Raw genomic sequence first — 23,928 nt, forward strand, 5'->3', positions numbered from 1 at the left:
AAACAAAGAACCTCATCACCAACTTTGTGCTTTCAGTATGAGCTTTCTGGTGGACTATTTCATTACTGAATTACTAATGTAACAATAATATTTTATAAAGTCCATCCTAATTGAAAAACAGCTGTTAAATACCATTCACCCCAAGTTGTCAACAATAAAGTCCCATCACTAATAGTGGGCTTTTGGAGTGAGCTTAAAATTATTTCATTTGTAAATAAATAAATCCACACAAATGCATCTGTAGGAAAACAACCAAAGACAGTCACTCGGGTAAGCTGAACAAGGTTTATTTCAAACTTATTCACTAATCAATGTATTTTTCAGAACCCACCATGACATCAAATTCGAGAGTTTTGGCTATTGCGACTGAAACCTCTGAAACATCAGATAAACCTCCCAAAACCAGTAATCCAAAAGCATATTTAGAGTTTGATTTTGAGAAACACATGCAAAAAGTACTTCTAAATGGAGCTAAACCACCAAAACTTGATGAAAATTCCATAGAAAGATTCGCCGCCACCGAGATAATGAGAAATGGCAAACAGTATTACGAGTTCGGACCTGACAATTTTAAAACAGGAGTCATCATAAGCGGACCTTCGTTTGATCCGAAAGGAGTTATCCCACGCGTAAAGGATCGAATCAACAAAGAACACTGGGTTAGTGAAAACGTAATTCAGTACCGCAAAAATTCAATGGTAAATATACAACAAATTGTTTCGGAGGCCTTAAAAGAGGAACAAATGGAAGTCTATCAATATTTATGTTATCTGAATGAGAACTATATTAAAAAGTAGTACACTTCTAAGCTAATATAAAATGGTGATTTATCGTACTTTACATTTACATTGTATAATTATATACCAAGCAACCCGTTCACTCACTGTTTAGTATTTGAAGAGCTGTCTGAAAGGAACAACATACTAGTGAAGAACCCTTGCTTAAACCATGGATAAAATAAACCATGACACTTTTCCTTCCATTCTGAGTAAAATAATGCTAAAAAGCAGCATTCCACGTGCTCCGAAGAACGATCAAATTTACACCCAAATCCTGATTTTGCTGTGTATCGAAAAGCCTGCTACTCGAAAGCGGGTCTATCATATGTTCCTGACCACCCAAAAGGATAGCCAAAAGGACTACGATCGAGTATGCAAAATGTACGATAATAGAAAGGACGTACGGATAGTTAACTACTTAGAGCAACACGCACTCTGTGCAAGAACCCTATATCGTAGGGTTCAGAAAATGTTTCCGGAGGCTATTTGGAACAGGCACGGAAATGTTTTCGAGGTCGATATGAATACAGAAACCGATATGTGGGCAAGATCTAGAAAACTAAATGCGAAAAGCGACGACGAACATGAATTACTTTTCAACTACATAAAGTATCTGAGCGTAACGAAGGGATAATTTGATGTGTTAAATAAATAAATAAATAAATAAATAATGTAAAAATCTATAATATATAAACATTTTTTACCATTCACATACAATTGTAAACAAAAACCCTATGACTAATGTGGAGCTTTTGATTAGAACTTTATGTGAAATTTAACCAATTCGGGTTCGGAAATTTAGTATTTAAACAGACGTTTCAGTAGAAAGTCAAACATTAGAAGAAAGAGTTATGGAAGTTAGCATTGAGGGGCCTAATAATCCTAGCCCTGTGCCATCCGATTCACCAGTACTTAATATATCCGGAAATATGGAACCAAAACGAAGCACTCCCCAAGTAAGAGGGGAAAATAAGGATGCAGCTCCTTTACCGAAGACTTTAACTCCATTGGCACCACAAGTCAGTCCAACGACATTTCCAGTGATTACTAGTAGAATCCTTTTCAAAACAGACGTTCCACCAGAAGCAGTTCCTAAAAGTAATCCTTTAGACTTTGACCAATATCTGTGCTTTCTGTGCATGGAAAAACCGTCCAGTAGGAAGCGGGTGTACCACATGTACCTCTCAAACGAAAAGGACATGGAAAAGGACTCGGAACGTATTCGAAAAATGTACGAGAATAGAAAAGACCTAAAAATTGTTGATCGTATGTATCAGGAATCACTCTGTGCCCGATCCCTATGCCACAGAGTTCAAAATAAGTTGACCGATGTCACTTGGAACAAGCAGAAAACTATTTTCGAGACTGATTGGGTTGGAGAAAGAGATGTTTGGAATCTTTCGGAGAGAATATACAAGTTGCACTACGAGGAATTGGAAAAGCTTTTCAATTATATTAACTTTATGAGTGCCACGAATAGCTAGTATGATAAAATAAAACCTAAATGTCTTGTAAGCAAAATAAATATTACATTTATACTAGTATTTGATCTTAACAAGTCCACCCTAAGCAAAGTTGTTTACTTCTGGCTGACCTAACAAAAACATATGCTTTTTGTCATTCACAATCGTCGCCAACCTATCATCCCTAATTTTAAGCTTTTGCTCCAAACTTTGTTGTGAAATTTAGCCATTTCGTGTTGATACAAAACAATCCGACCATTTAAAACGTTGTCTTCAGCTCAGAAAATTTCAGTACTGCCAAAGACATTTAACAAAAGAGTAAGAAATCCTCCAAAGCAACACAGATCCCAAAATGGAAGCCGTGGAGCAGGATTACTTGCCAGCAGCACCATCTACCACCTCCCCTAAGACAGCGGCACCGGTGCTAAATATTTCCGGAAGAGTGAAGCCCGATCCGGATGCTCCCCGTAAAAGAGGCAAAAAGAAGGCAGCTCCGGCTCCAGAGGCTCCCAAAATCAATCCCACAACATTTCCGGTGATTCTAAGCAGGATACTACTGAAGACTGATGTTCCACCTGCAAACGCGCCAAAGGTAAACGCTTCAGACTACACACAGAGTGTGTGTTTTCTCTGCCTCGAAAAGCCGGCCAGTAGGAAGCGCGTCTATCACATGTTCCTATCAAACGAGAAGGAGCTGGGCAAGGACTATGACCACATCAGACAGCTCTACGAGAAGCGCGAGGAGTACAAGTACGTGAATAACATCACCATTGAGTGTCCCTGTGCGCGAGCCCTTTACCGCCGTGTCCAGAAGGAGTTCACCGACGTCCAGTGGAACAAGCAGCGTAATGTTTTCGAGACGGACATGATCGCATACAGAGATGTTTGGAGCATCTCCAACAGAATGTATGCGATGCGGAATGAGGAGATTGACAGGTTGCTCAACTTCATGAAATTTATGAGCTTAGAGAAGAGCTAAAAGTAAAAGCTTTAGATTTAAAATTACGCTTACACCAACATTGTATTAGTTTCATTGTATTAAACCGCTTTCTGTGATTAAAGTAACTTTCTGTAGCTTATCTTGAACTGGGTAAACCCGTAATGACTCAGCAACTGCTCCAGAATGTACCCGTTTGCGGCGAAAAACACGGCACCCTGCATTCCGATCCAGTAGAAGGTGTTCCATGTACGGAACTCCAGCAGATAGGCGGGCAGAAGCCACAGCCCTTGGGCGAGCAGCCAGAGAATTAGCAGGCCGAAGCACCGGCGCCACGACAGCAGTTTGAAGTTGTTGAGGCACAGCGGTAGGATGGCCAAGTACCAGATGAAGTACTGCGACGTCACCACCGAGTTGTAGGTGACAACCACGAACGCCACGGCGAAGATGCAGAACGGCAGCGTTTGACGAAACTGGCCGAAGCTCAGGCTCAAGTATAGGATGAGCAGGAACTGCGGCGCCATCACCAGAAGCTTCACGATAATCGAGGGCTCCACCACACTCGTGGCGCTGCCCAGATATTGCAGCAGGAATTGCAGCGAGAAGTTGTGGCGCGGATCCTTGCGCACAAAGTGATACAAGTAGGCTTCATAGATGTACTCCCAGCCGTACATCCTGTAGAACGTCCAGGTGAAGGCGATCAGGCTGACCAGTGTTCCGATGACCAGGCACAGCTGTTGCCTATTGGGACGCAAGACTTGTCCCAGGAAATCCCAGGGAGTTTGTGTGAGACGCGTGGACAGCGACAGGTAGTAGGCCAGACTGAAAAGCAGCGGATACAGGCGGAGATGGATGACCAGGCCGTGGGCCAGGCCGGCGCCAAAGATGAGCCAGTGGCTATGGGAGCCCTTGTGCTCTGCCTTCATCAGCAGATAAATGGTCAGGATCACGAAGAAGCTCGAGAAGCAGTCACCACTGCCACGCGTAGATATCACAGCGGTGAGCGGATTGTACAGCCAGAAGCAGGCGGAGGCACGGGCCAGGTTCTCCGGGTGACTGCGCTCGTCCAAGGCGTCCAACGACTGATCTGACTCCTGCGGCCGATTGAACTTGCTGAGCAGATGCTGCACGGTTTTTTGGTATTGACTCTTGATCTCCATATGCACCAAGCGATAGATGAGCGTGGCTATTAACAGATCAAATGTGGCATACAACAGCTTGCCCCAGACGGGATGGATCAGGATGTTGAGGGTTTGCAGGTACGCCATTATCGGACTGTAGCGGTAGGTGTGCCTGGCGAAGGGCGTCTCCCCGGCCAGCACCTGTCGCGCCCCGTCTGTGACCACTTTGTAGTCGATGTCTGTGTACGGCACGGCGGACCGGCTATCGTGTATTTGTCCGTAGCAAATCAGAGCGATGCGCACCATCGCCGAGATCAGGATGTGGATGCGAAAGCTGGTCTGCAGGACGCGGCGACTTAGTCGCTGCAAGCCCGTTGCATTCGCTGTCTTCGTCTGTGTCATTTTCTAAGTTTTATTAATTGATTGCTTACAGCTTGGTCTTCATCTCCTGGGCGCTCTTGCGAATGCAGGCAAGGAACTCGTTGAACTCGGCGTCGCAGATCTTGTGCTGGACGTTCAGATCCCGCGATACGCACACCGCATACGCTGTGGCCTTGTCCGCGCACTTGGTTAGCAGGAGCGGGTAGTTTCGCAGACGTTGATTGGCCTTGCGCACAGATTCCATGCCGCTCAGCGCTTGTGCGGCGGTACCTTAACCTCCAGCGGCGGCAGAGGATCGGCTATGAAGCAGTCGTACAGGGGCTTGGAGAAGAATACCAGCAGGGAGCCGGTGAGGAAGGTGATCTGGAAAAGGCGTGGATTTCGCTGGATCCACGAGCGTTTGGGGAGTACGGCTGTGCGCCGGCGTTGATTATTAGCCTGTTGCTGTTGTTGCTTTTTGTCTAACAAGTCTTGAATTTCTTTTGGTGGCTTGTACTGCGGTGCGGACATTATTTTTTTCTGCCAAAAGAGGAGAATTTACAGTGAAACCTGGCCCAGAAGGAACTCTATCAAACTCACGACTTGGCGGATGGTTTCTTTTCTTCTGGCAAATAGCTCTTCTCCAGATCGATTCCACTGCAGCAGACTGATACCTTATGCCACTTTAGACAGCACTGGCGCATATCCTCTAGGACATCCAGGCATTTATCTTCCTGGTAGTTATTCTCTAAAATCATTAGTTCGCCGGATGAGCCGCTTACATAACTGAGAAAAATACGCTCATTGCGATTACTTACTGCTCAAGCAATCTTGTATGCGACAGGCGTATGGTTTGCAACGATCCTTGCGCGTGTCAGACATGAAAATTATAGCCCTGTTGCATTAATTTTTAAGCAATTGTTAAATGTTAAAAACACAGACTGCTCATCCGGAGTTCTTCTTCTTCTTTTTTTTCAGTCACAGTAAAGCGAAACAACGTTGCCAGACAATGCTAAGAACCAGACTGCCAGATTGCGCAAAGAACTAGCCACAACCCCTTGTAGTATTTTAACTAGTGAACAAAAGCAAGTAAAACCCAAATAATCAAATAACAACCAACAGAATTCAAATATTACCGAATTAAACCAAATTTGTTAAATTTCTAATAATATTTTCAAATTTGTGAGGTTCCCTGTGAATGCCGCCGCCTACTGTGTGCACAGCTGCCATTCACCCACGCGCACAAACATTGCAGGAACTGTTCTTGTGTGAAAAACACACACACAGGCAATTGTTTTATTTCGCTAGGATTACTTCACAAACAGCGCCATGCCGTCGAAGAAGAAAAAATATAACGCGCGCTTCCCGGCGGTAAGTAGGAATCCCGGCAAGCAGCAGGAAGTCGGCGGAACGCCAAGCGTGTGTCGCTCCCTTGCCGCGGCAGCCGCAGATGGGTTATCAGTTTTTGTGCGTGCCCCTGTGTGTGTGTGCGTGTATGTACACATGCATACGGGCATAATCAGGGGCTCGAAGAGCCGCAGAACCTAAGAACCGGGTGTGATTGTGTCCCTCCTCCTCCTCTATCCCCTTTTGCAGGGCCGCATCAAGAAGATCATGCAGAGCGACGAGGAGATCGGCAAAGTGGCGCAGGCGGTGCCCGTTATCATCTCGCGCACGCTGGAGCTGTTCGTAGAGTCGCTGCTGACGAAGACGCTGCGAATCACGAACTCGCGCAACGCCAAGACGCTATCGCCGTCGCACATGCGGCAGTGCATCGTGTCTGAGAAGCGGTTCGACTTCCTCAAGGAGCTGGTGCGCAACATACCCGACATCAGTGTGGCCGAGGAGGCCGCCTACAACGAGGACGATATGCTGCGCAGCTCGCCGGAGGATCAATATCCCGATTCAGACACGCCATACGATCTTAGCCTGCCATCGACCTCCATGCGCTCGCAGCCCAACAATGGCACTGCGGCCACCGCTGCCTACATGCGCTCCATGAGCCTGAACGGTGGCGGTGGCGCAGGCACCAAGCGCCAGCAGCACCAGCATCCTCCCCACCTAAATCCAACCCACACCCTGCCCGCCAAGCTGGCCCGCTCGGAGTCGACGCCCGCCTACACACCGGGTCAACGAGGCCGACCACCCAATTCCCACTCGCAGCACCACAAGAAGCAGCCGGTGCAGCTCGACAATGCCATACCTCCCCCGATCTGCAGCTACGAGCTAAACAAGCCCATCGTCAAGATCGACTACAGTAACGTGCAGATGCGGAGCCTCTGCACCCCGGAGGCTGCTGTTTCCGCACCAGCCTCGGACTCCAGCGCCGCCTTCAACTTTGATATCGCTGCACCGGTTATCAATATAGATCTAACGAATATCGTGGCCGCTGGAGCCGGAGCGGCGAGCAGCAGGCCGACATCTATTGGCTTCGCGCAAGCGGAAAACAACAATGTGAACCAAATGGCTGGAAAGAGCAGCGCTCCCATCATTCCAAAGGCCACTGCGGCACCATCAGCGACACCCACTGAAACCATTTTCGAATTAGACGAAGACTATGACAATATTTGATTAGGATCTATGTGAAAGCGCTTTTAAAAATTAAATTATTGCTACATTAACACTGTACAATTAGTATAAGAATAACAATTTTTGCAAAATAAAGACCTAGCTTGATTTTAAGCTGAGAATCTTGGTTGCATTAGTGCATATTTCAACAGAATTTCAATTCAGTTTTCTTCTGCTGATTTCTGTGAAATTTCGATTTGTTCAAATCGACATAGTTTTCCCGAAGTGAAAGCTTTCAGACTATAGTTTCTGGACATTCCTATAAAATTTTAAATATTCCAAATTCCCGACAATGTTTGCCTTTATTGAGGACATAGAGATGCCGCCCCTTGGCAACCAGAAATCCTTTACTCCCATCGTTCAAGCCGAATACATTGGCAATGTTGCAACCTATATCGATCAGATCGAATTCAACTCGGATGTGCAAACGGCCCTCAACCTGCAGAACACGTTCCACAGGAAATATAGTGTACAGGCTTGGAAGCTGGAAGAGCGGAAAACTATGATAGTCATGCGCCTGGAGGATGCCAAAGCCAACTATAAGCTGGCTGACGAGTTCCTACGCAAACCCGACGAGGAGCATCAAAACCTGATGCACATAACCTATGGAGTTTTCAGATCGGTAACCATACCGCCAGTGGAGAAGGTGATCCTCCAAACGAACTCAAGTACTCTCCAGATGGAATTCACTCTCCCGGAGGCAATTAAGTTTCTCAGGACAGAAATTACCAGACTACAGAAACAGCGGTTGCAGATCGAGCACGACATTGACTACCTGGAGGATCAGGTGCATGTCATTGAGCTGAATATAGCTGTTTTGAAGAAATACGAAATGAGGCAGCAGCAACAGGAAACTGAAGGATTTTTGGATGTTAAGTAATTAGATGCCTATTAAATTAGCAGTTCTTTTGGTATTTAAAATGATATGTAAATAATGTATATATAATTTCAAATTGAATCTCAGAAATGAACTTTGAATTAAACTCGGGAGTGAGCAACATCTTCTTGCATATGTACGTAAATTTTTTATGGAAAATCGAATGTTACTTATAAGAACTTAAGATATGGAAAACACAAAATAACTTTGCATATACAAATACGTAAATGCAAAGTAAGCCCCACAAAATTAACATACAAAATGAACCCTGAAAAGAAACATTCTTTATAAAGATTGGACCTAGTGAAAACTTCAGGTTCCACCAAAGTGAATTCCCTAACTATACTATATCCTAGGAGTATAAAACCCAACTAATGACTCAATTGTATACAGAGTCTTGTTTTTGGGGTTTCCCCCTTTAATATATACAAAACTATTAAGTAGTAGCCCATTTAGCCAGGTCCGCAAGGAGGTCAAGAAATCGGGACCAAGCGTAGGATCCTGCCTAAGTGTGACCTTTATTTGCCGTGCTTAGCTATTTATAAGCGTATACACATCATAATAATTATTACTTAATTTCGCTTAGGGAGCACACCAGTACCTCAGCTTAGCTTAGTCATTGTGCAATCCCCTTGGTCACAGTCAATTACAAAATAAATGCCTTTCAATCCCCGCCGTTCCTCGGGCATTCGTACCCCGTACCTCTTGCTACATATTCGCACACGCAATCCTGCCACAATTGATATTAATTTGAGGCCCCCGATGTGGGTCAAACTCTGATGGACTCTCCCCCTCGCAGGACTCGCCAAAAATATGACAAAGAAGAGGAGCTACCTGGCTGGTCAAACGCTAATATCGCGTGGGAAAATCTTCTTGCAGGTGAAATTACTCGCCGCTCCCGAAAAAAAGGTGAGCAAAGGTGCAGTTCGGAAATTATATGAATTTGCATGGGTTTGGCATAATTGATTTGGGTCAGAGAGGGACTTGTATGAGATTAGCCAAGCCCAAGATTTGATTGCAGTGCACTGGGGAAAATGAATGGGAATTTCGAAAGGATTATGGGTTATTTGGTTATATGTCGATAATATATTTTATATTTTGAAATAGAAAACCAGAACTAGTTTTCTACCCTTTCATGGTATTGTAATTTAAGTCAGAGGCTTAAAACACTGTGAAGGAGTCATTTTCGACTCTATAAATCATATATATCCCTGATAGCCGAATCGATCTAGCTATGTCCGGCAAAAATTAAATTTTTTCAAAATTTTGAAATTTTTATAAGGGGTTACATCGTTAAAATTGTTAAAATTGAATAATTCTAAATGTTTAGATGGGTATGCAGTTTTCTTAACCTTATAAAAACTAATATAAGACAGCTTTCCGAATTAAAATTAATGCTGTTTTGGCTTAGTTATGAGTTTTTTAAACTTTGATTTATCGAGCAAATTGTCATATAAAAATATCCATAAATATCTATTCAAAGGTTGCGAATATCTTAAGCATTCTTAAGCCTGCTTTCTTAAAAATAAATACCAAGTATTGTTTCAAGTGTAAAAGGGTGCAGCTCGATCAAATTGCCTAACTAGCCAAGTAAAAGCATCTCCAGAAGTTTTTGGCCAAGCAAATCGAATTCCCCGAATGAAAAATCCGATCTCCGCACACACCTGCACTGCACGGATTCTTGGACTTCGCTGTCCGCTGTCCACCTGTCTTGAGTCATGGCAAAAAAACAAAAAAATAAAGGGAAAAGAAAAAAACACAAAGTTTGAAACAATAAAAACAACTTGCGGCGCGCCGCCAGTGCCAAAGTTTTCATGTCCAAGGCGTATTTATGTCAACCGGAAGTAGGTTTACTGACCCACGTAGTATACCCGTAGCGACTTCGACTTCAACTTCGGTCCTTCGGCGACTCCTTCGTCGTCCGCCTCTGGGTATCCTGCCGAGCGGTGGTCAGCCGCCAAGGAGTTGTGCCACAGCGCAGGACGATGTATAAGAAGGTATTTGTCCGCGGCGGATTAGTTTTTCAACGAACGGCGAGTGCAGTGCATCGGATCGATGCAAATGCGCGTTGAATTCGGGTAACGGCGTAACCAAAAGTTTAAAAGTTTTTTTTTGTAATTTAAAACAAAATTAAACGCTACAAGTAACACAAAGTTTTCAAATTTATGTGCCTCGAAAACGGAACTAAATCAACGAAGAAAGCCCCGTTCAAAACTAGAAACAAATTCAGTGAAGCAAAAAATAGAAAACCTGAAAACAATTAACTCATAGATGTCTCTAGGAATTCCCCTGAATTTGTGACTACTCCGTGACTCCACTTTTTGCTGGACTGTGGGGTGGTGCGGCGCTCTATCACGACATTAGCCAAGGATATTTCTCCGGCACTGCCACTTAAAAGTCGACACCCCCCCCCCCCTCAGGGCTAGAGTGTTGTGCACACACATACCTGTCTATGTCCATGTCCTGCCTGATGTTGCAACAGTGCCCCAGGTGGCTAGGCAGAAGCCAGAGCTGGAGCTGGAACCAAGTAGCCACCTCCTTGGGGGCCCAACCAAGTGTTGTTGACTCTTGGGCCCTGCACAAGGCAAAAGCGGAATTTGTTGCGGTTTTGACCCTATTCCCAAAGCCAAGGAAAAAGTGCAGTGTACTCGGTCTGGCCTGGGGTGCATACATTATGTCTTGAATGGGTAGTTTGGGTTTTGTTTGCAGAAACAAGAGATATTCTTAGAGGAAATATTATTTAAAATTGGCTTACAAGAATTGTGATCTTGTGGAGCAGTTTATTATTTAATACCAGATTTAGCCCGCAATTTGATCATAGCAAAGTTAAAAAAAATCGTATTCCTTGAATCAATCGTTTTTTTATATGCAAATTTTTTGGAAAAATTAAAGTTTTTCCAATATCTTAACCTTGCCAAAAATACATTAGTTGGGATTCGGAAAGCTTTCTTATGTTAGTTTTTATTGGGTTAATAAATCTGCATACTAAATATTAAATTACAAAATGGTACAAATTTTGAAAAATTTAAAGATGTAACCCTTTATAATTTTTTGAAAAAATTCTTTAATGTGTTAGAGATATCAGGGGTATATTTTAAAAGTATTAACGGGTTATACTAAGATGTCTCATGTTAAATTAAGTTTTAATTCACAAAATAGAATCCAAACACTTTCTAGAACTCTTTTCGGTACCCAAATGATAGCCATATTAAATCGTTAAAAATATCTCGGACACATTTGTAGACAATTTGTGGGCTTATATAGGGAGCTGCCACTGTGGCATTCTTCATTAAGTGTGTAAAAGCAAAGCCTTTCAAGTGAAATGAGCCGCAGCGAAGTGCGTGCTTGATACCCATGCGTGTGATCACTTTCATCGAACCATGTATCTATCGCGGGGCATGGGCATCCCGACAAAAAATATGAAAAATTAGCGAAAGCCTTGGCCAATCCAAGCCAAGTGATTTGTGTTTGTGTGTTAAGTGTGTGGCACATCGCGTGCCAGAGACATACCAACAGGTGTCACAGCCAGCCAGCCTGGCTGTTCGGGGGGAAATAATCAAAAGTTGTCTAAGCTGAAGAAGAAGGCAAAAGAAAAGCCGAGCAGATGAGAAAAACAAAACATGCAAACAACTAATGCAGCCACCTCGCGAAAACGGCGAAAAGCGGAAAAGTTGCGGAAAGTGGCGGCAAGTAGAAAACCCGCGGCGAATTTGCCCAGCTCGGCTTTCGGTGTTCGCCAGTCTCTCCATATCTCGGCGGCTCTGCGTGTGTGTTAGGTGTGTGTTATGGAGTGTGTGAAGTGTAGGCAATATTTCTTTTGAAGGCCCTCCTTTGCTCACTTGCCATCAGTTTAAGTTAGGCAGCGGCCGCGTTCTATTCCCGCTCCGCGTTTCCCATTTATTTATATATTTTTTGTTGTTTTGCGGCTTTTCGCCAATTACTTACACATTTTAAGGGGGGGAATTGAATATAAAAAAAAAACAAAAGTAACTTATATAATATTAAGAAGTTTAAAGTGTTTCTCAACTTTAAAATCCTGCGAGTGTGGCCTTGCCTGGGACAGGACTAATTAAGCACCGTTATTCGAGTGTGACCAAGACGTAATGAGATGCAGGAAAAGCTGCGTGTAATGCGGCAAAGTGTTTTTTTGAAGAAGAAGTGAGCCTGTTAGCGGATTCGCGAATTACGGAATTACCAGGGCCAACACTCTGCGGCACGCGTCATGGCCACAACACGCCGGTCTCCGGGCCAAGTCACTTCCTGTGTGGGCCCAAAGTGTGTCACCGAAATTTAAGCTACGGTGGCGGCGTCGCGAGCCCCATAAAATGTAGGTTAAATATTAGGCAGAAGAAAATCAATGCGAACAATGGGCCCTTCATTTGCACCTTCAAGCCGTTCTCCCGCGGGGGGTCTACGTCATTCCGCGAAAATATCTGCGTACCGGTGCGCGGCGCTGCGGCTCCAATTAAACCAAGCCGGCTATAACTTCCACATCTCTGCTCGGTTTCGGGTAGTACGACGACTTCAAGTGCAGTCACTAATGCGGCAATTTGCAACATGCAATCTTCGCGGTGCAGCCAAGCCGAAGAAGCAATCCAATCTGCTCACCATACCCTCCTCTCTAAGCTCATCAAGTTTATGCTCTCGTTAGCGCCAAGACAAGCGTTTTGGGTGCTGTTTTTGCTCCTCTATAGAGGCAGGTGCATTCCTTTCCAATCCGATTTTTGGGGCGGGTTTATCAGCGCCGCACACGCAGCTATTTATAGGAGTGAAATGGCATTAGAAAATATGGCCGTGCAATAATAATTACTCCTCTATTTATTTGCCATTTATAACTAGTGATGCTATCTATAAATCGGTCTCTGTTGTACCTAATTAGTTATTTAGGGTAAAAGTATTTCCCTGGGAATTCATTAAAAATGAAAACTATAATAGAAAGTACTTTATTATTATTAAATGGCCTTTAAATTAAGCTCTTAAACCATCTGGTTTTTTATAAATAATAAGTAATTCGAAGGTACATCAGGTGTTTAGATAGTAATGAATGCTTGAAATATGATATATTTAACGAGTTTTACGATCAATGAATAGGTATTAACTGGTTATACATTTCAGATAACCATTTTAATAAGCAGTTTTGTGATTCCTGTAAACGTCTGGCTTTAATACATAAAATTTATCATATGTTTGAACATTATTTAATGCTAAATGGTATTGTAAATATTTGCAATACAGGCTTAGCTAAAAACGATAGGTACTAGTTACTTGGGTACTTCGGCTTTTAGTCCTGTACCTTTACCCATCTCTACGATTCGGCAATGAAACCGGCATTGTGGCCCTACCCAGGTGTCCCTTCTCTTTCTCTCTCTTCCTCTTGGGGTACCTATATTTTGGTTCTCCTACTCCCTATACCCTTTTTTGTAATCCGTAATCCGTGCCCCTCATTTCCCACTCCTTTCTCCGCCGGAGAAGGCGTCGTCGTCGCGTGTACGTCTCTCTGACACAGAGAAAGGACCCGGAAGGTCTCGCGCCTGGTCGTCGTCTGTCTGTAAATCCGTATGGTAGAGAGGAGTGAGTGTTTTTTAAATACATTCTGTTGCTTCGAATAAACAGTTCCGGGCGTCATTGGTTTTGTGTGGCACTTGAACTGAGCCGAAGGACAACGAAACGCCAGATCCTGCGTGGATTTTCGTGAACAGACTATAGAACCAAAAACAAAACAGGAAAATGGAAAGTAAATCGTAGTGAACGCAGGAGGGCCGGAAAACGGTTAGCACCAATGTCAAGCCATGCAGCAGACCCTCTCGTACTCATCATCATCATCAACGCCATCGCCATCCCCCGATGCCCTCCCGATGCCCACGCCAGGAGCAGGAGAAGCACCACCGAACTCCAATCCCAAACCGACGCCCAATCTGATCCCGACACCGCAACCAAGTCCCCGTGCCCGTCCCCGATCCACTGGCAGTGGCCGCCTCCAGCCGGCTGTGATCCCGGTGGACTATAGCTATCGCACCCACTCCCTGCTCTCCGGCCACTCGATGGCCCCCTCCACGTTCGCCTCCAGCCTCCAGAGCTTCGGTGTCCGTCAGCCCGAGTCCGAGGCGGATCCCCAAGCGTACAGCAGCTTGTTCGGTGACCCGGTGCCGCCGCCGTCGTCTCACCTCCACTCCGATGACTACTTCGGTTCGGCGGCCTTTGAGACGCTGCGAATGGGTTCGGTGGAGGTGCCCAGTTCCGAGGAGGATGCCCTAGTGGCTGCCATGGCGCTGAATGCCTTGATTCCCGGTGCCAGGGAGCGCATCTTCCCGAGCGTTCCCTATACGAGGACAACACCAAGGGGATCAATGCTGCCGCATCTTCAGCCACCCGATATCCAAATCCTGCCCAACTCTAGCGGTGGCTCCAGTACCGAGCAATTGGGCTCACCCAATTACCTGCTCCTGGCCCCCGATGATATTCTCAACAAACCGGACATTTACGACCTGGAGAATGACATCGAGGAGGAGTACACTGTTGTGGGTCAAAGGCTGTCCTTTCAGGATGAGAGGGATGGAGAGGAGTCGGCAAGGAGTCCCAGTCGGCAGGAAACTACAGCCAAGATGAGTGTGTCCAGCATTAATACAGAGGATCACAGGGGGTGAGATGGAATCAAGATCCTTAACCCTTAATCTCTAATCTCTGATCCATCCTTAGCCTGCTCAGTGATTCCTACTCCAGCCGGGATTGGTTCCGTCCAGCGCCACAGCACTTTCCCGAGTTCACGCGCATTCCCCGACTGCGGCCCAGCTCCAAGATGATTATGTCCATGAAGCAGGACGAGGGTCCTCTCTCCCCTTTGGCCACTATGATCCAGGATATGAATAGCTCCAGCAGCGGCGGGGAGGAGCGTGTTGCGGCTCCCACTTCTGCCAAGGAGAAGGTTTCAGTCCCAAAGGACGTAGTCCTCTCCCCATTGCAATATTTGGAGGAGCAGATGGGCCGGGAAATGGGTCAGTGTCACAGGCAGCGCGTGGGGGACTATGGCCTACCTTCACCGCCAAGTGCTCCGCCTCCTCATTGTCACAGGACGACGCAGGATCAGAGCGATGATTACAGCTTGAAGAGATCCATGTCGCCTATCATCATCAGGGATTCCATACCCATGGGAGGGGACTACAGGTGAGAAATTCTTTGACGAAGTTTAACAGATCTTTACTTTTAATTCTTATCCCTTCTAGAGTGGACCAACCGCGGACCCACAAGAAGACTGCTTTCACCATTCTCTCCTCGGGTCAGCCAGCGGCGACGGCAACTCAGAGGCCAGCTGCTGCCACCAGGCGACACGCCTCCATCCAGTCGACATCGACGACGACTACCTCATCGCCGGCAGGAGCGACCAGGCCGCAGGCCAGTCCTCGCCGGAGATCAGTCTTTCCAGCTGCAGATCCGCGCCTGCCCGAGCTGGGCTTCCATCATCACCACCAGCAGACCACGGATGATTCCCCACGACCCTCGGTACAGTTCAATATGAGCGGCCGGCTCAGCAGGAGTAAGCTAGCCACACCCCAAAAGGGAATCCTGCAGCAACGCGACTCGCTGACCTCCTCCATGGACACCTTCACGCCGCGAGATCAGCGCAGGCGAGGATCAACCACCAGCCTGGGCCAGAAAATCAAGAGCTTGGAGGCCCTGCCCCAGATTATGGATCCCTATCGCAGCAGCTCCATTCCCCGCTTGCACTATGGCTCCCACATGGAACTGGGCGGCCCGGAGCCGGCTGTCTTTCCGCCCGGAGCACTGCCGCGTCCCCTGAAGCCAAATCTGAATCCCACGCGAAGGCAGCGCGGCCTGCTGAAGATTATCAACAAGGAGGAGCCGCTAGGATCTCGTCTCCGGCTGCCACCTACACCTCGCTCGAATTGGGTCAGCCTGGACGACCTGAGTAGGCCCTCCTTCGACGCTGGGAGCAGTCAGGCGACGAAGACCCAGGGTTTCCAAGGACGACGTCGCTCCAGCTCCACTTCACCTGAACGTCGCAGTTCTACGCAAACCGCCTCGGATCGGAGAAGCTCCAACCTGAGCAGCGTCACTGCCACCACCTCGGACTTTAGCTTCCGCAGACCCACGCTCTCCACACTGCCAGCTTCCCAGACTCTATCCCGGATGCGTCGCAAGTCGGTGCAGGCGCCGAGTCCCAATAGGATTCCCAACAGGATTCCCAGCTTCAGTCCCAGGAGACAGTCAATCTATCAGCGGGATCATGGGAAGGTGGCCAAGCCCAGCACGTTGTCCCCCATCATAGGGACTCCCAACAAGGACAGCAGCTCGGCGCAAAGTCCCACCCACAGGTCATCGTTGATGGGCGGCACCATAGACACCCAATCGGAGGTTTCCACGACGCGTCGGGATTCGCTTTCAAGGATTCCGGTGCGAAAGAGTCCTGAATCTCGGTCTAGTTCACCGCTCAAGGACTTGGGCATCACGGCCTCGGGAAGGAGTTCCCGGGCAAGCATCGGCAGGTCACCCTCGCGAGGCATGAGCAGCAGGTCTCCTTCGAGATCAATGAATCCTAGCAGGACGCCATCGCGGGAGAGCGGAAGACTGGGACTAGACTCTCGCTCCGCTTCCAGGGGCCCCGCATCGAGGCCGGGTTCTCGTTTGGATCTGGCATCCAGTTCCCGCTTGGAGATGTCCAGCTCCCGGCAGGATATGTCAAGCTCCCGGCAGGATATGTCCAATTCACGTGGTAATTCGCGAGCAAATTCCCGCCTGAGCATCAACTCCTCTTCGCTGCGATCCTCTAGCATTTCGCCCGCCACAGCTATGGCCAGAAACAGGAGTCTGCGTTCCACAACGCCCGGCCGCCGGAAGTCCATCTCCTTGAGTCCCACGAGTACTGGCAGGATGGATCGTCGGAAGTCCATTAGTCCAGCTGCCTTGGGCCCCTCCCGAAGGTCTTCCAGTCGCACTGGTAAAGCGGAGCCTCCGCCGGAGATTCTGTCACGAAGGAACTCTCGCTCCCGCATTCCCACCAGATCATCATCCCAGGTCAAGGCTGCGTCCAAATCCCCGCCGACTTCCTCCAAGAAGAGATCGAAATCACCGGAGAAAACCAAGTCACAGGCCACGACGCCTAGAACTGGTAGAGCGGCGATGGCTTCAGCCTCCAAGGGAAGCCCCAAAGCGAAGCCCAAGATCCCTGCAAGTGCCAAACCCAAGTCCCAGAAGGAGTCCTCAGCAAAGACACCAGCGAAGCCTGCCAAGAAAGATGGGCCAGGAGTTAAGGCAGCGGCAAATGGAAAAAAGCCACCCAGCAAGGGAACTGCCACGAAGGATACCAAAACAGAGAAGGGCAAAGAAAAGGATAAGGAGAAGGGAAAACCGGCAGCCAAAGCCAATGGCAAGGAACCCATTGCTGCAGCCAGGACCAAAGCCCAAGTGAACAAGGCTAAGCCCGGTGGAGGAACAACACAGGAAAGCAAGAAACCCGCTGCCAGCAAAGCCCACGGAATCACTCTGGAGAAGGGACCAGGAAATGGTTCCAATCCCGTAGGAGACATACCTCCATTGGCCGCCCAAGTGGGCAACGCAGTGCTCCAGGCGGTGGAAGCTGTTCCGGCGGTTACCAGCGAGGTAAATGTACCCTCTACGCCAGGTGGCAAGGCATCTGGCGGAGCCAATATGTCCAAGCTGGTGAGGATGAGCTCCAGACTGAGCTTACTGAGCAACAAGAACCGATCGGATTCACCGCAGAGCAGGAAGGTGGCCACTCTGCCGGAACATGCCAACGAAAGCGAAGGTAGGCTATACTATATGCCAACCCAAACCCCTGTTAATCCCTGTCTTCCCTTCCAGAAACTGGAGGACACAGCTCCCTACCCATGTCTAACGATGCCGCTGCCATTCTCGAAAAATCACAAAAGACACTGGAGACCATCCAAAAGACCGTAACCGAGGCCACCGACGAGATCCACAAAACCATCAGCGAAAATCTCACCGATTTGAAGAGCCTGGAGAATGACCGATTGAATGCCGATCCCTCACCCACGCCCAGCTCGACCACCATAGTGGCCAGACCGGGTGAATCCGCCTCTCGAACCGGCACAGCCGATGGCAGTATTGCACCCCAGAGCTCGGGAGAACAGCCCAAGTCACCGTTTCCACCAACGCAACCCATCGAGGCATCGGTTTCGGTGCTCCATCCCAACGAGAGCTCCGCAGAGCGGATAGCCAGTGTCCCGGAGGTGGAATGCGAGAGCTCGGATATTCCCGCGCCACTAGATGCTTCCGAGTCGGAACTGGGCGAAGGGCATGATGTTATGCCCACACCTGAGAGTGGAGCGGACTTCAAGGTGGATGCCAAGCGGAGATCGCCGGACGGACAGGGTGGATCAGCAGCGGGAAGCGGCGGCATGGTCAAGTAAGTATAATTATTTATGGGGATTATTAAAATATAAGCAGAAATCTGGTAAGAAATATATAGCTTATTCTAAACAGAACCTATATCTATTATCTATATAATTTTGACTAGGAACCATTCTTTGAGTAAATATTTATTTATATATTTATACTAAATTTTTTACGACCAAACAAAGTTTAAAAAACTCATAACTAAGCCAAAAATGGATTCATTTTAATTCGGAATGCAATCCTATGTTAGTTTTTATCAGGTTAATAAATCTGCATGCTCAGTTTAACATTTGGAGAGATTCCATTTTTTGTCGAATTTTTGACAATTTTAACGATGTAATCCATTATAAAAATTTCAAATATTTTGAAAAAATATTTATTTTGGTCGAAGATGGCTTAATCGACTCGGTTAATCGTGCTGATCAAGAATATGTATGATTTATAGGGTCGGAAATGACTCCTTCATGTCGTAACAGGCTTCTAATTGAAATTGGAATATTAATATTTATCTATATTTTTTAGCACAATTTTTTCGACAAATTAAAGCTTAAAAAATTCATAACTAACCCAAAAATGCATTAAATTCAATTCAGAATGCATTCCTATGTTAGTTTTTATCAGGATAATAAATCTGCATACTCAATTTAAAATGTAAAAAAATAAATTAATTTTAAAGGTTAGTGTCTAACATTCCCCAAACCATGAAAGTTGTTGAAACTCCAAGTACTAACTGTATTTAGAGAACTTTGCTAAAAAGAATCCTTGAGAACTCTGCTCTGTTTTTGTCCCCATGGAAGTCTTTAATGTGTCCTAATGTCCTCATGTCCCCTATGACCATTATGAATATTCATCATTCAAACGTCTGTCCGGGTAGCAGGTCAGCCCAAGAACTCGAATTCGAATGCTAACTAGTAAGGACTCGTAATACTAACATTTTGCCTCGACCCTAAGGAGTCTCCACCAGGCCCCAGCCAAGGATTGCCTAGGCCTGGCCAGCCAATTTACATACAGGAAACTCCTCGAGGAATGGGTAGAGGGGCTGGACTTGGGGTGAGTCCTAGAACAACAACTATGATACATAAAACTTTACAGCGCCGTGTGGGCTGGAGTTCCGTGCCAGAGCCAGGCACAGGTCCGTCAAGCCACTCATAAGTGCGTCAATAAATTTTGAGCCCAACACGACGACGGAGGAGGACGAGGTGGAGCTAAAGGGGCAGGAGACCTCCTTTAAGGAAATCCGTTCGCTGGCCTGTCGTCGTGGTCGTCTTGGTGGTCGGTCGGTTCGCCAGGTCGCGAAGCAGAGTCGGCGAAGGTAACGATGTCCTTCAATGCATTGTTTTTCGAAGCGTGCGAGCGACCAGTTACAGTGTGGTCTTCCCAAGACGCCAAGGGAATTCCCCCTAAGAGGATAGAGTCCTCCCAAGAGAGTCCCCACTGTGTACAGTATAGCGTGCGCGGAAAACAGAAGAAAAGTATTTTTCGCAAAAAACACACGGCTTAAGTTTCGTATGCCGCAATAACAAATCAGTTTGGGCCGGACAATCGCGCCAACCGCAGCGCGCCAGGGAAATCCCACGGAAAGTTGTTTGGGGAAACTCCTCGGGAGTCAGAGTCAGTTAGTGTCGATGATTTGCCAGTAATTAATACGAAATACTTGAAATACTCTTTCGGTTAATTCGGATAATTTGCGCATTTCGAAATGCTGAATGGAACGCCCAAGAATTCGGTCATTTACACGGTGGATCTGGCCCAGGACCCGTTCATCGATGGCGACAAGTACTTCTTTAGGTAATTAAGGCACGAGATTCCATTATAGCTTATCGCCGAGAGTCATCATCTCCGAGTGTAGCCTGACCTTCTTAGGCCTAACTTCTGGGTGAACCCAGAGCTCCTCCACTGTCTCAGTTGGAGTCGCAGGTCAAATATATAAAGTGCCGACCTCCAAATTGCGTTTGGTCGTTGGCTCGTGTGCACACGGAACGGAACTACGGAGTGCCACAACCTATATATTATATACACGTGAACACATGGACCCATCAAGAAATTGTGTAAGCGTCCGAAAAGCCGTCCCACGTCTCGTGACATATTTTTGTATGGGTTCCTTCCTCCCGTTCGGGTTGTTGTTATATTCAAAATCGACCCGAAACCTCCAACTTCATTATGCCAAGATGAAAGTTCAAATGCCAAGAGATGTGGCAAAGTGCACACGCTAATGCATAATGCATATTGCAGGAGGTACATCCCGGATAATGGTTTACATGAGTGTAATCCATCCTGGGTAATTGACTTCCGAAGGTGATTATAAGCCAAGTGTGAAAGGTAGACCATCCCACACACACAGCGAGGCTTGACCTGAACTTTCCAATCATATAGCACTTCCGGTGCTTGGCACCTAGCCAATCCCTCAAAGCCATAAAAGCTTATATCCGGTCTTTGCGGACAGTCAAGGACAGTGGCAAAGCCTTGGCTTTAAGTTAAGTCTTCACCTTGTCATAAGTGTTGAAGGAACTCCTTAAAAACAAACAATAAACAAGCTATCTTCGGTATGCCGAAGAGAAATACTAAATAAAATTAATAAAAATTCAATTTGAATCAATCATTATCAATCGACAATTATAACAGACATAAAACATAACGGCAAAGTCTGTGACGTCGTAAAAAAGAAGACGCAAATAAAGAAGAGGACATAAAAAGCAATGCATGATCGTCACTCACCATATTGTTTTTGCGGGCAGTCTTTCTCTCTCTCTCTCTCCTTGCAAAAGTCCAGCACTGTTGCTTGTTGCTCCACAAAGCACATTTACACCAAAATAATTAAGGCCAGATAAAATATGCGTATTAAACCACAATAAAAAAAAAAACAAACAAACAAAATGCGAAACCGAGACTTTAATGGGACTTGTTAAAAGCTGGCACATTTGGTATTTTTCACTTGCCCCTTTTTTCTCGCTACGCAAAACAAAACATACAAGCAAACGCAAAATAACGGAGGATCTTGCAAAGCATACACAACACGGACTTGGAAATTGCGGCTTTCACTGCGAATTTCTTCATAAATTGATCGGATTCCAAGCCCCCGAGGGGTGGTTTTTCACGGCGGCACACTTAACTCGCAAATATCCCTCCAATCGTCAGTTTTTCCGGCCGTTTTCCTGCTTTTCACAATTTTTTCGCAATTTTTTCACGGAGCTGCGTGTTGACCGATCGACCATTTTTCTGTTAATGAACAATTCACATCCTACAATGGTGAACTTACAGTTTACATTTGACGCGTTTACAGAGCTGTTATACACGTTTACATATGGAGTCGAATTCTCATGTATGAGGTAAAGCTCATTAACAGGTTACCTTGCAGGTTGTTGCAATTTTAGTCAATAAAACTGCGAAGGAGTAATTTTCGACCCTATAAACTATATATATTCTCGATCAGCATAAAAAACTGAGTCGATCTAGCCATGTCTGATCGAAATATAATGCATTTATGGCTTTCTAAATATACAATATCTTATGGTATATGTAGATCATCCTCCTTTCAATGCGTTTCCTCTCGATTCCCCCTTTACCCCAGGAGCAGCAGTCAGGAGTTCCTTGAGGAGAAGGACAACAACAATGTCAAGAAGCGTGGAGGCCTGTGTGGTTGCTGCTCCACCCTCTTTATGCCCTGTCGCCGGTCCCGATGCTCCCGTTGCTGCATGCGGAACCGTGACCGAAACCAGTCCGCCGAGAACCAACCCGTCCTCTGGAGCGGCAACAGCAGTGCCACCACAGCCACCAATGTCCAAGTGATTGACGAGACCAAGCCCAAGGGAAAGAAGCGAGTCACTGACTGGCTCAAATCCAGCTGTTGTCGGTGCTGTCGCAAGAAGCCAGTGACTAGTGTAGAGGAGGAGCCTGAATCTGTCGAGACAGAGGCAAAGGCGAAGAAGCAGAAACAGGAGACCAACATGAGTAGTACAATGGGACCAAAGCCACGCAGCAAGTGCGGCCTCTGCCTGAGCAAGGTGTTCTGCTGTCGGTCGGTTAACAAGGTGGATCCCACCACAGGCGATGAGACGGAGCTGAACAGGTGCTGCTTCTGCATTCCGTGTCGTCGAGGCGGCAGCAGGCCCAACAAGAAGGGCAGCACCGTGTCCTGGCGCGATCAGGATCCGGAGATGGGCATCAAGCCCACCGAGTCGTCGGTGGTGGAAGGAGCCTCCGAGGCAGCCATGTCAACAGCCACAAGTGCAATGGATAACCAGGCTAAGGAGTAAGTGGAATCAATAGGGATTTATGTAAATGGACTGATATTAACCTTAATTTCAGGGGCTGCTGCAAGCGTTTCTGGCTGATGCTCCTGTGCTGTCGCAAGAAGAAACGTCGCGAGTCGAATGCACGGAGGCAAAGCATCAAGGCCCCGCCACCGAGCGAGGCAAGTGCTTCTTGGCTTCATTAAGTCCTATTTTATATTAATAATTCAATTTTTCAACACACAGGACACCCGTAAGAAGCTTCACAACGACCTGGTGGAGTACACGTCCAAGATGAAGGGAGCCATTCCAGTGCTGCCGCTGTACTTGGCGTGGTTCTGTGCCTTCTGCAACGTGGTCTTTCCAGGATTAGGTGGGTCTTTTTTTTAACATATTTCAGATTATAACCTTGATAATGATTTCCCACACAGGAACCCTTCTTTCGGGACTATTTTGCCTGTGCGTGGGCATTCCACGTTTCTCTCAGTTCGACAGCGCCCGGGCCAGGATTGGATCCTTTATTATCAACATCATTGTGGCCGTATCCCAGTTTTTCTGCGTCCTCTTCTGCTTCGTTGGCTGGGGCTGGTCCATCTGGTGGGGCACCATAATGCTAAGATGTGCAAGTAAGTTTGGATTATCTCCTTTTCTATAAATCAAAGATCGTAAGCAAAACACCATTTTCTTTTCAGAAAAACTGAGCAAAATCAAAAAGGTAGAACGTTTGGAGCTGGAGGAGGAGCAGCGCCAAGCCAAGCTGGCGGAGGAGGCGAAGAACGGCGATGCCGAGGCGGCCAAGACATAGTCCTCCGATCCCGGATATAACTAAGTTGCTTTTTATACCATATATTGTGTACATAATTTTGTACAAAAAAACCATGTAGATTCCACAAACACCATGCACTTCCACATGAACTTCCAGGTTAAGCAAAATGGAACAGAACTTCCTTTGAACATGAAAACATGATTCAATGTGTAATTGAAATCATTAAACTTCCACTAAAAATAACCGCAATTTGTGTTTGAAATGTTTGAAAACCGATAAATCTATATCGATGACAAAGAATACTGAAATGGTTTTTTTGGGTGGGTGTTTGGTATTAAATAAATTTAATTCTTGGGTAATTTTAAAATCAGACCTTATAAAATTAATTTATTTGATTAAGCATTAAATACGTAATTATAAAGTACAATAAAGTGAT

The 23,928-nt window shown here is 46.4% G+C and overlaps 12 protein-coding genes across 14 annotated transcripts in view; 7 read left to right on the forward strand and 5 right to left on the reverse strand.

The window, feature by feature from the left end:
- Positions 1 to 21,721, reverse strand: part of Rae1 (ribonucleic acid export 1) — a 47,734-nt gene extending 26,013 nt beyond the window's left edge. Inside the window, exon 1 of one of the 2 annotated variants that reach the window (XM_086826968.1) lies at positions 21,213 to 21,721. The gene's annotated coding sequence lies outside the window, so the exon portion shown is untranslated. The remainder of the gene's footprint in view (positions 1 to 21,212) is intronic. The other variant, XM_086826967.1, reaches the window with a different exon arrangement.
- LOC110177699 (uncharacterized) lies at positions 129 to 1,473 on the forward strand. Its single transcript, XM_020944525.2, has 2 exons — positions 129 to 270; positions 325 to 1,473. The coding sequence occupies exon 2, from the start codon at positions 333 to 335 to the stop codon at positions 795 to 797; it is 465 nt and encodes a 154-aa protein (XP_020800184.2). The 5' UTR covers positions 129 to 270; positions 325 to 332; the 3' UTR covers positions 798 to 1,473.
- Positions 949 to 3,307, forward strand: LOC147644497 (uncharacterized). The gene has a single exon (XM_086826969.1). It carries the CDS (start codon positions 949 to 951, stop codon positions 1,411 to 1,413), a length of 465 nt encoding a protein of 154 aa, XP_086683095.1. The 3' UTR covers positions 1,414 to 3,307.
- Positions 1,631 to 2,348, forward strand: LOC110177821 (uncharacterized). Its single transcript, XM_020944711.2, has one exon. It carries the CDS (start codon positions 1,631 to 1,633, stop codon positions 2,261 to 2,263), a length of 633 nt encoding a protein of 210 aa, XP_020800370.2. The 3' UTR covers positions 2,264 to 2,348.
- LOC110177715 (uncharacterized) lies at positions 2,595 to 3,307 on the forward strand. Its single transcript, XM_020944555.2, has one exon. The coding sequence runs from the start codon at positions 2,595 to 2,597 to the stop codon at positions 3,219 to 3,221; it is 627 nt and encodes a 208-aa protein (XP_020800214.2). The 3' UTR covers positions 3,222 to 3,307.
- PIG-M (Phosphatidylinositol glycan anchor biosynthesis class M) lies at positions 3,262 to 4,702 on the reverse strand. Its single transcript, XM_020944553.2, has one exon. The coding sequence runs from the start codon at positions 4,700 to 4,702 to the stop codon at positions 3,299 to 3,301; it is 1,404 nt and encodes a 467-aa protein (XP_020800212.2). The 3' UTR covers positions 3,262 to 3,298.
- Positions 4,693 to 4,925, reverse strand: LOC110177719 (uncharacterized). Its single transcript, XM_020944560.2, has one exon. The coding sequence runs from the start codon at positions 4,923 to 4,925 to the stop codon at positions 4,728 to 4,730; it is 198 nt and encodes a 65-aa protein (XP_020800219.2). The 3' UTR covers positions 4,693 to 4,727.
- Positions 4,693 to 5,191, reverse strand: LOC110177717 (uncharacterized). Its single transcript, XM_086826971.1, has one exon. The coding sequence runs from the start codon at positions 5,189 to 5,191 to the stop codon at positions 4,931 to 4,933; it is 261 nt and encodes an 86-aa protein (XP_086683097.1). The 3' UTR covers positions 4,693 to 4,930.
- LOC110177718 (cx9C motif-containing protein 4) lies at positions 5,136 to 5,691 on the reverse strand. The gene is made up of 3 exons (XM_020944559.2): positions 5,479 to 5,691; positions 5,261 to 5,408; positions 5,136 to 5,200 (listed from the first exon to the last, which is right to left on the reverse strand). The coding sequence occupies exons 1-3, from the start codon at positions 5,540 to 5,542 to the stop codon at positions 5,191 to 5,193; spliced, it is 222 nt and encodes a 73-aa protein (XP_020800218.1). The 5' UTR covers positions 5,543 to 5,691; the 3' UTR covers positions 5,136 to 5,190.
- NC2alpha (negative cofactor 2 alpha) lies at positions 5,690 to 7,350 on the forward strand. The gene is made up of 2 exons (XM_020944554.2): positions 5,690 to 6,031; positions 6,257 to 7,350. The coding sequence occupies exons 1-2, from the start codon at positions 5,990 to 5,992 to the stop codon at positions 7,229 to 7,231; spliced, it is 1,017 nt and encodes a 338-aa protein (XP_020800213.2). The 5' UTR covers positions 5,690 to 5,989; the 3' UTR covers positions 7,232 to 7,350.
- Positions 7,377 to 8,238, forward strand: LOC110177716 (prefoldin subunit 3). Its single transcript, XM_020944557.2, has one exon. It carries the CDS (start codon positions 7,521 to 7,523, stop codon positions 8,106 to 8,108), a length of 588 nt encoding a protein of 195 aa, XP_020800216.2. The 5' UTR covers positions 7,377 to 7,520; the 3' UTR covers positions 8,109 to 8,238.
- stum (mechanosensory transduction mediator stumble) lies at positions 11,957 to 23,735 on the forward strand. 2 transcript variants are annotated; one of them, XM_086826964.1, is made up of 10 exons: positions 11,957 to 12,432; positions 13,719 to 14,745; positions 14,802 to 15,266; positions 15,326 to 17,886; positions 17,943 to 18,507; positions 22,066 to 22,746; positions 22,803 to 22,908; positions 22,973 to 23,099; positions 23,158 to 23,352; positions 23,419 to 23,735. In XM_086826964.1, the coding sequence occupies exons 2-10, from the start codon at positions 13,895 to 13,897 to the stop codon at positions 23,529 to 23,531; spliced, it is 5,664 nt and encodes a 1,887-aa protein (XP_086683090.1). In that variant the 5' UTR covers positions 11,957 to 12,432; positions 13,719 to 13,894; the 3' UTR covers positions 23,532 to 23,735. The 2 variants fall into 2 exon arrangements, with proteins under 2 accessions (XP_086683090.1, XP_086683091.1); XM_086826965.1 differs by lacking the exons at positions 11,957 to 12,432; positions 13,719 to 14,745; positions 14,802 to 15,266; positions 15,326 to 17,886; positions 17,943 to 18,507 and adding an exon at positions 20,024 to 20,285.
- Positions 23,736 to 23,928: the final 193 nt, after the last annotated feature.

This window comes from Drosophila serrata, unplaced genomic scaffold (genome assembly GCF_035046125.1).
Source record: "Drosophila serrata isolate PLE 108 unplaced genomic scaffold, ASM3504612v1 contig_165, whole genome shotgun sequence".
Classification (NCBI taxonomy): Eukaryota; Metazoa; Arthropoda; class Insecta; order Diptera; family Drosophilidae; genus Drosophila; species Drosophila serrata.

Bases quoted from the DNA above. Each gene is read 5' to 3' on its own strand.
- NC2alpha (XM_020944554.2), top strand. From the start codon at position 5,990: ATGCCGTCGAAGAAGAAAAAATATAACGCGCGCTTCCCGGCG. The intron at 6,032-6,256 runs GTAAGTAGGAAT...CCCCTTTTGCAG, and splicing joins ATAACGCGCGCTTCCCGGCG to GGCCGCATCAAGAAGATCAT.
- stum (XM_086826964.1), top strand. From the start codon at position 13,895: ATGCAGCAGACCCTCTCGTACTCATCATCATCATCAACGCCATCGCCA. The intron at 18,508-22,065 runs GTAAGTATAATT...CCTTTACCCCAG, and splicing joins GGAAGCGGCGGCATGGTCAA to GAGCAGCAGTCAGGAGTTCC. The intron at 22,909-22,972 runs GCAAGTGCTTCT...TTCAACACACAG, and splicing joins AGGCCCCGCCACCGAGCGAG to GACACCCGTAAGAAGCTTCA.
- LOC147644497 (XM_086826969.1), top strand. From the start codon at position 949: ATGGATAAAATAAACCATGACACTTTTCCTTCCATTCTGAGTAAAATA.
- LOC110177719 (XM_020944560.2), bottom strand. From the start codon at position 4,925: ATGGAATCTGTGCGCAAGGCCAATCAACGTCTGCGAAACTACCCGCTC.
- LOC110177717 (XM_086826971.1), bottom strand. From the start codon at position 5,191: ATGTCCGCACCGCAGTACAAGCCACCAAAAGAAATTCAAGACTTGTTA.
- PIG-M (XM_020944553.2), bottom strand. From the start codon at position 4,702: ATGACACAGACGAAGACAGCGAATGCAACGGGCTTGCAGCGACTAAGT.
- LOC110177718 (XM_020944559.2), bottom strand. From the start codon at position 5,542: ATGTCTGACACGCGCAAGGATCGTTGCAAACCATACGCCTGTCGCATA. The intron at 5,409-5,478 runs GTAAGTAATCGC...TAATGATTTTAG, and splicing joins CATACAAGATTGCTTGAGCA to AGAATAACTACCAGGAAGAT.
- LOC110177699 (XM_020944525.2), top strand. From the start codon at position 333: ATGACATCAAATTCGAGAGTTTTGGCTATTGCGACTGAAACCTCTGAA.
- LOC110177715 (XM_020944555.2), top strand. From the start codon at position 2,595: ATGGAAGCCGTGGAGCAGGATTACTTGCCAGCAGCACCATCTACCACC.
- LOC110177716 (XM_020944557.2), top strand. From the start codon at position 7,521: ATGTTTGCCTTTATTGAGGACATAGAGATGCCGCCCCTTGGCAACCAG.
- LOC110177821 (XM_020944711.2), top strand. From the start codon at position 1,631: ATGGAAGTTAGCATTGAGGGGCCTAATAATCCTAGCCCTGTGCCATCC.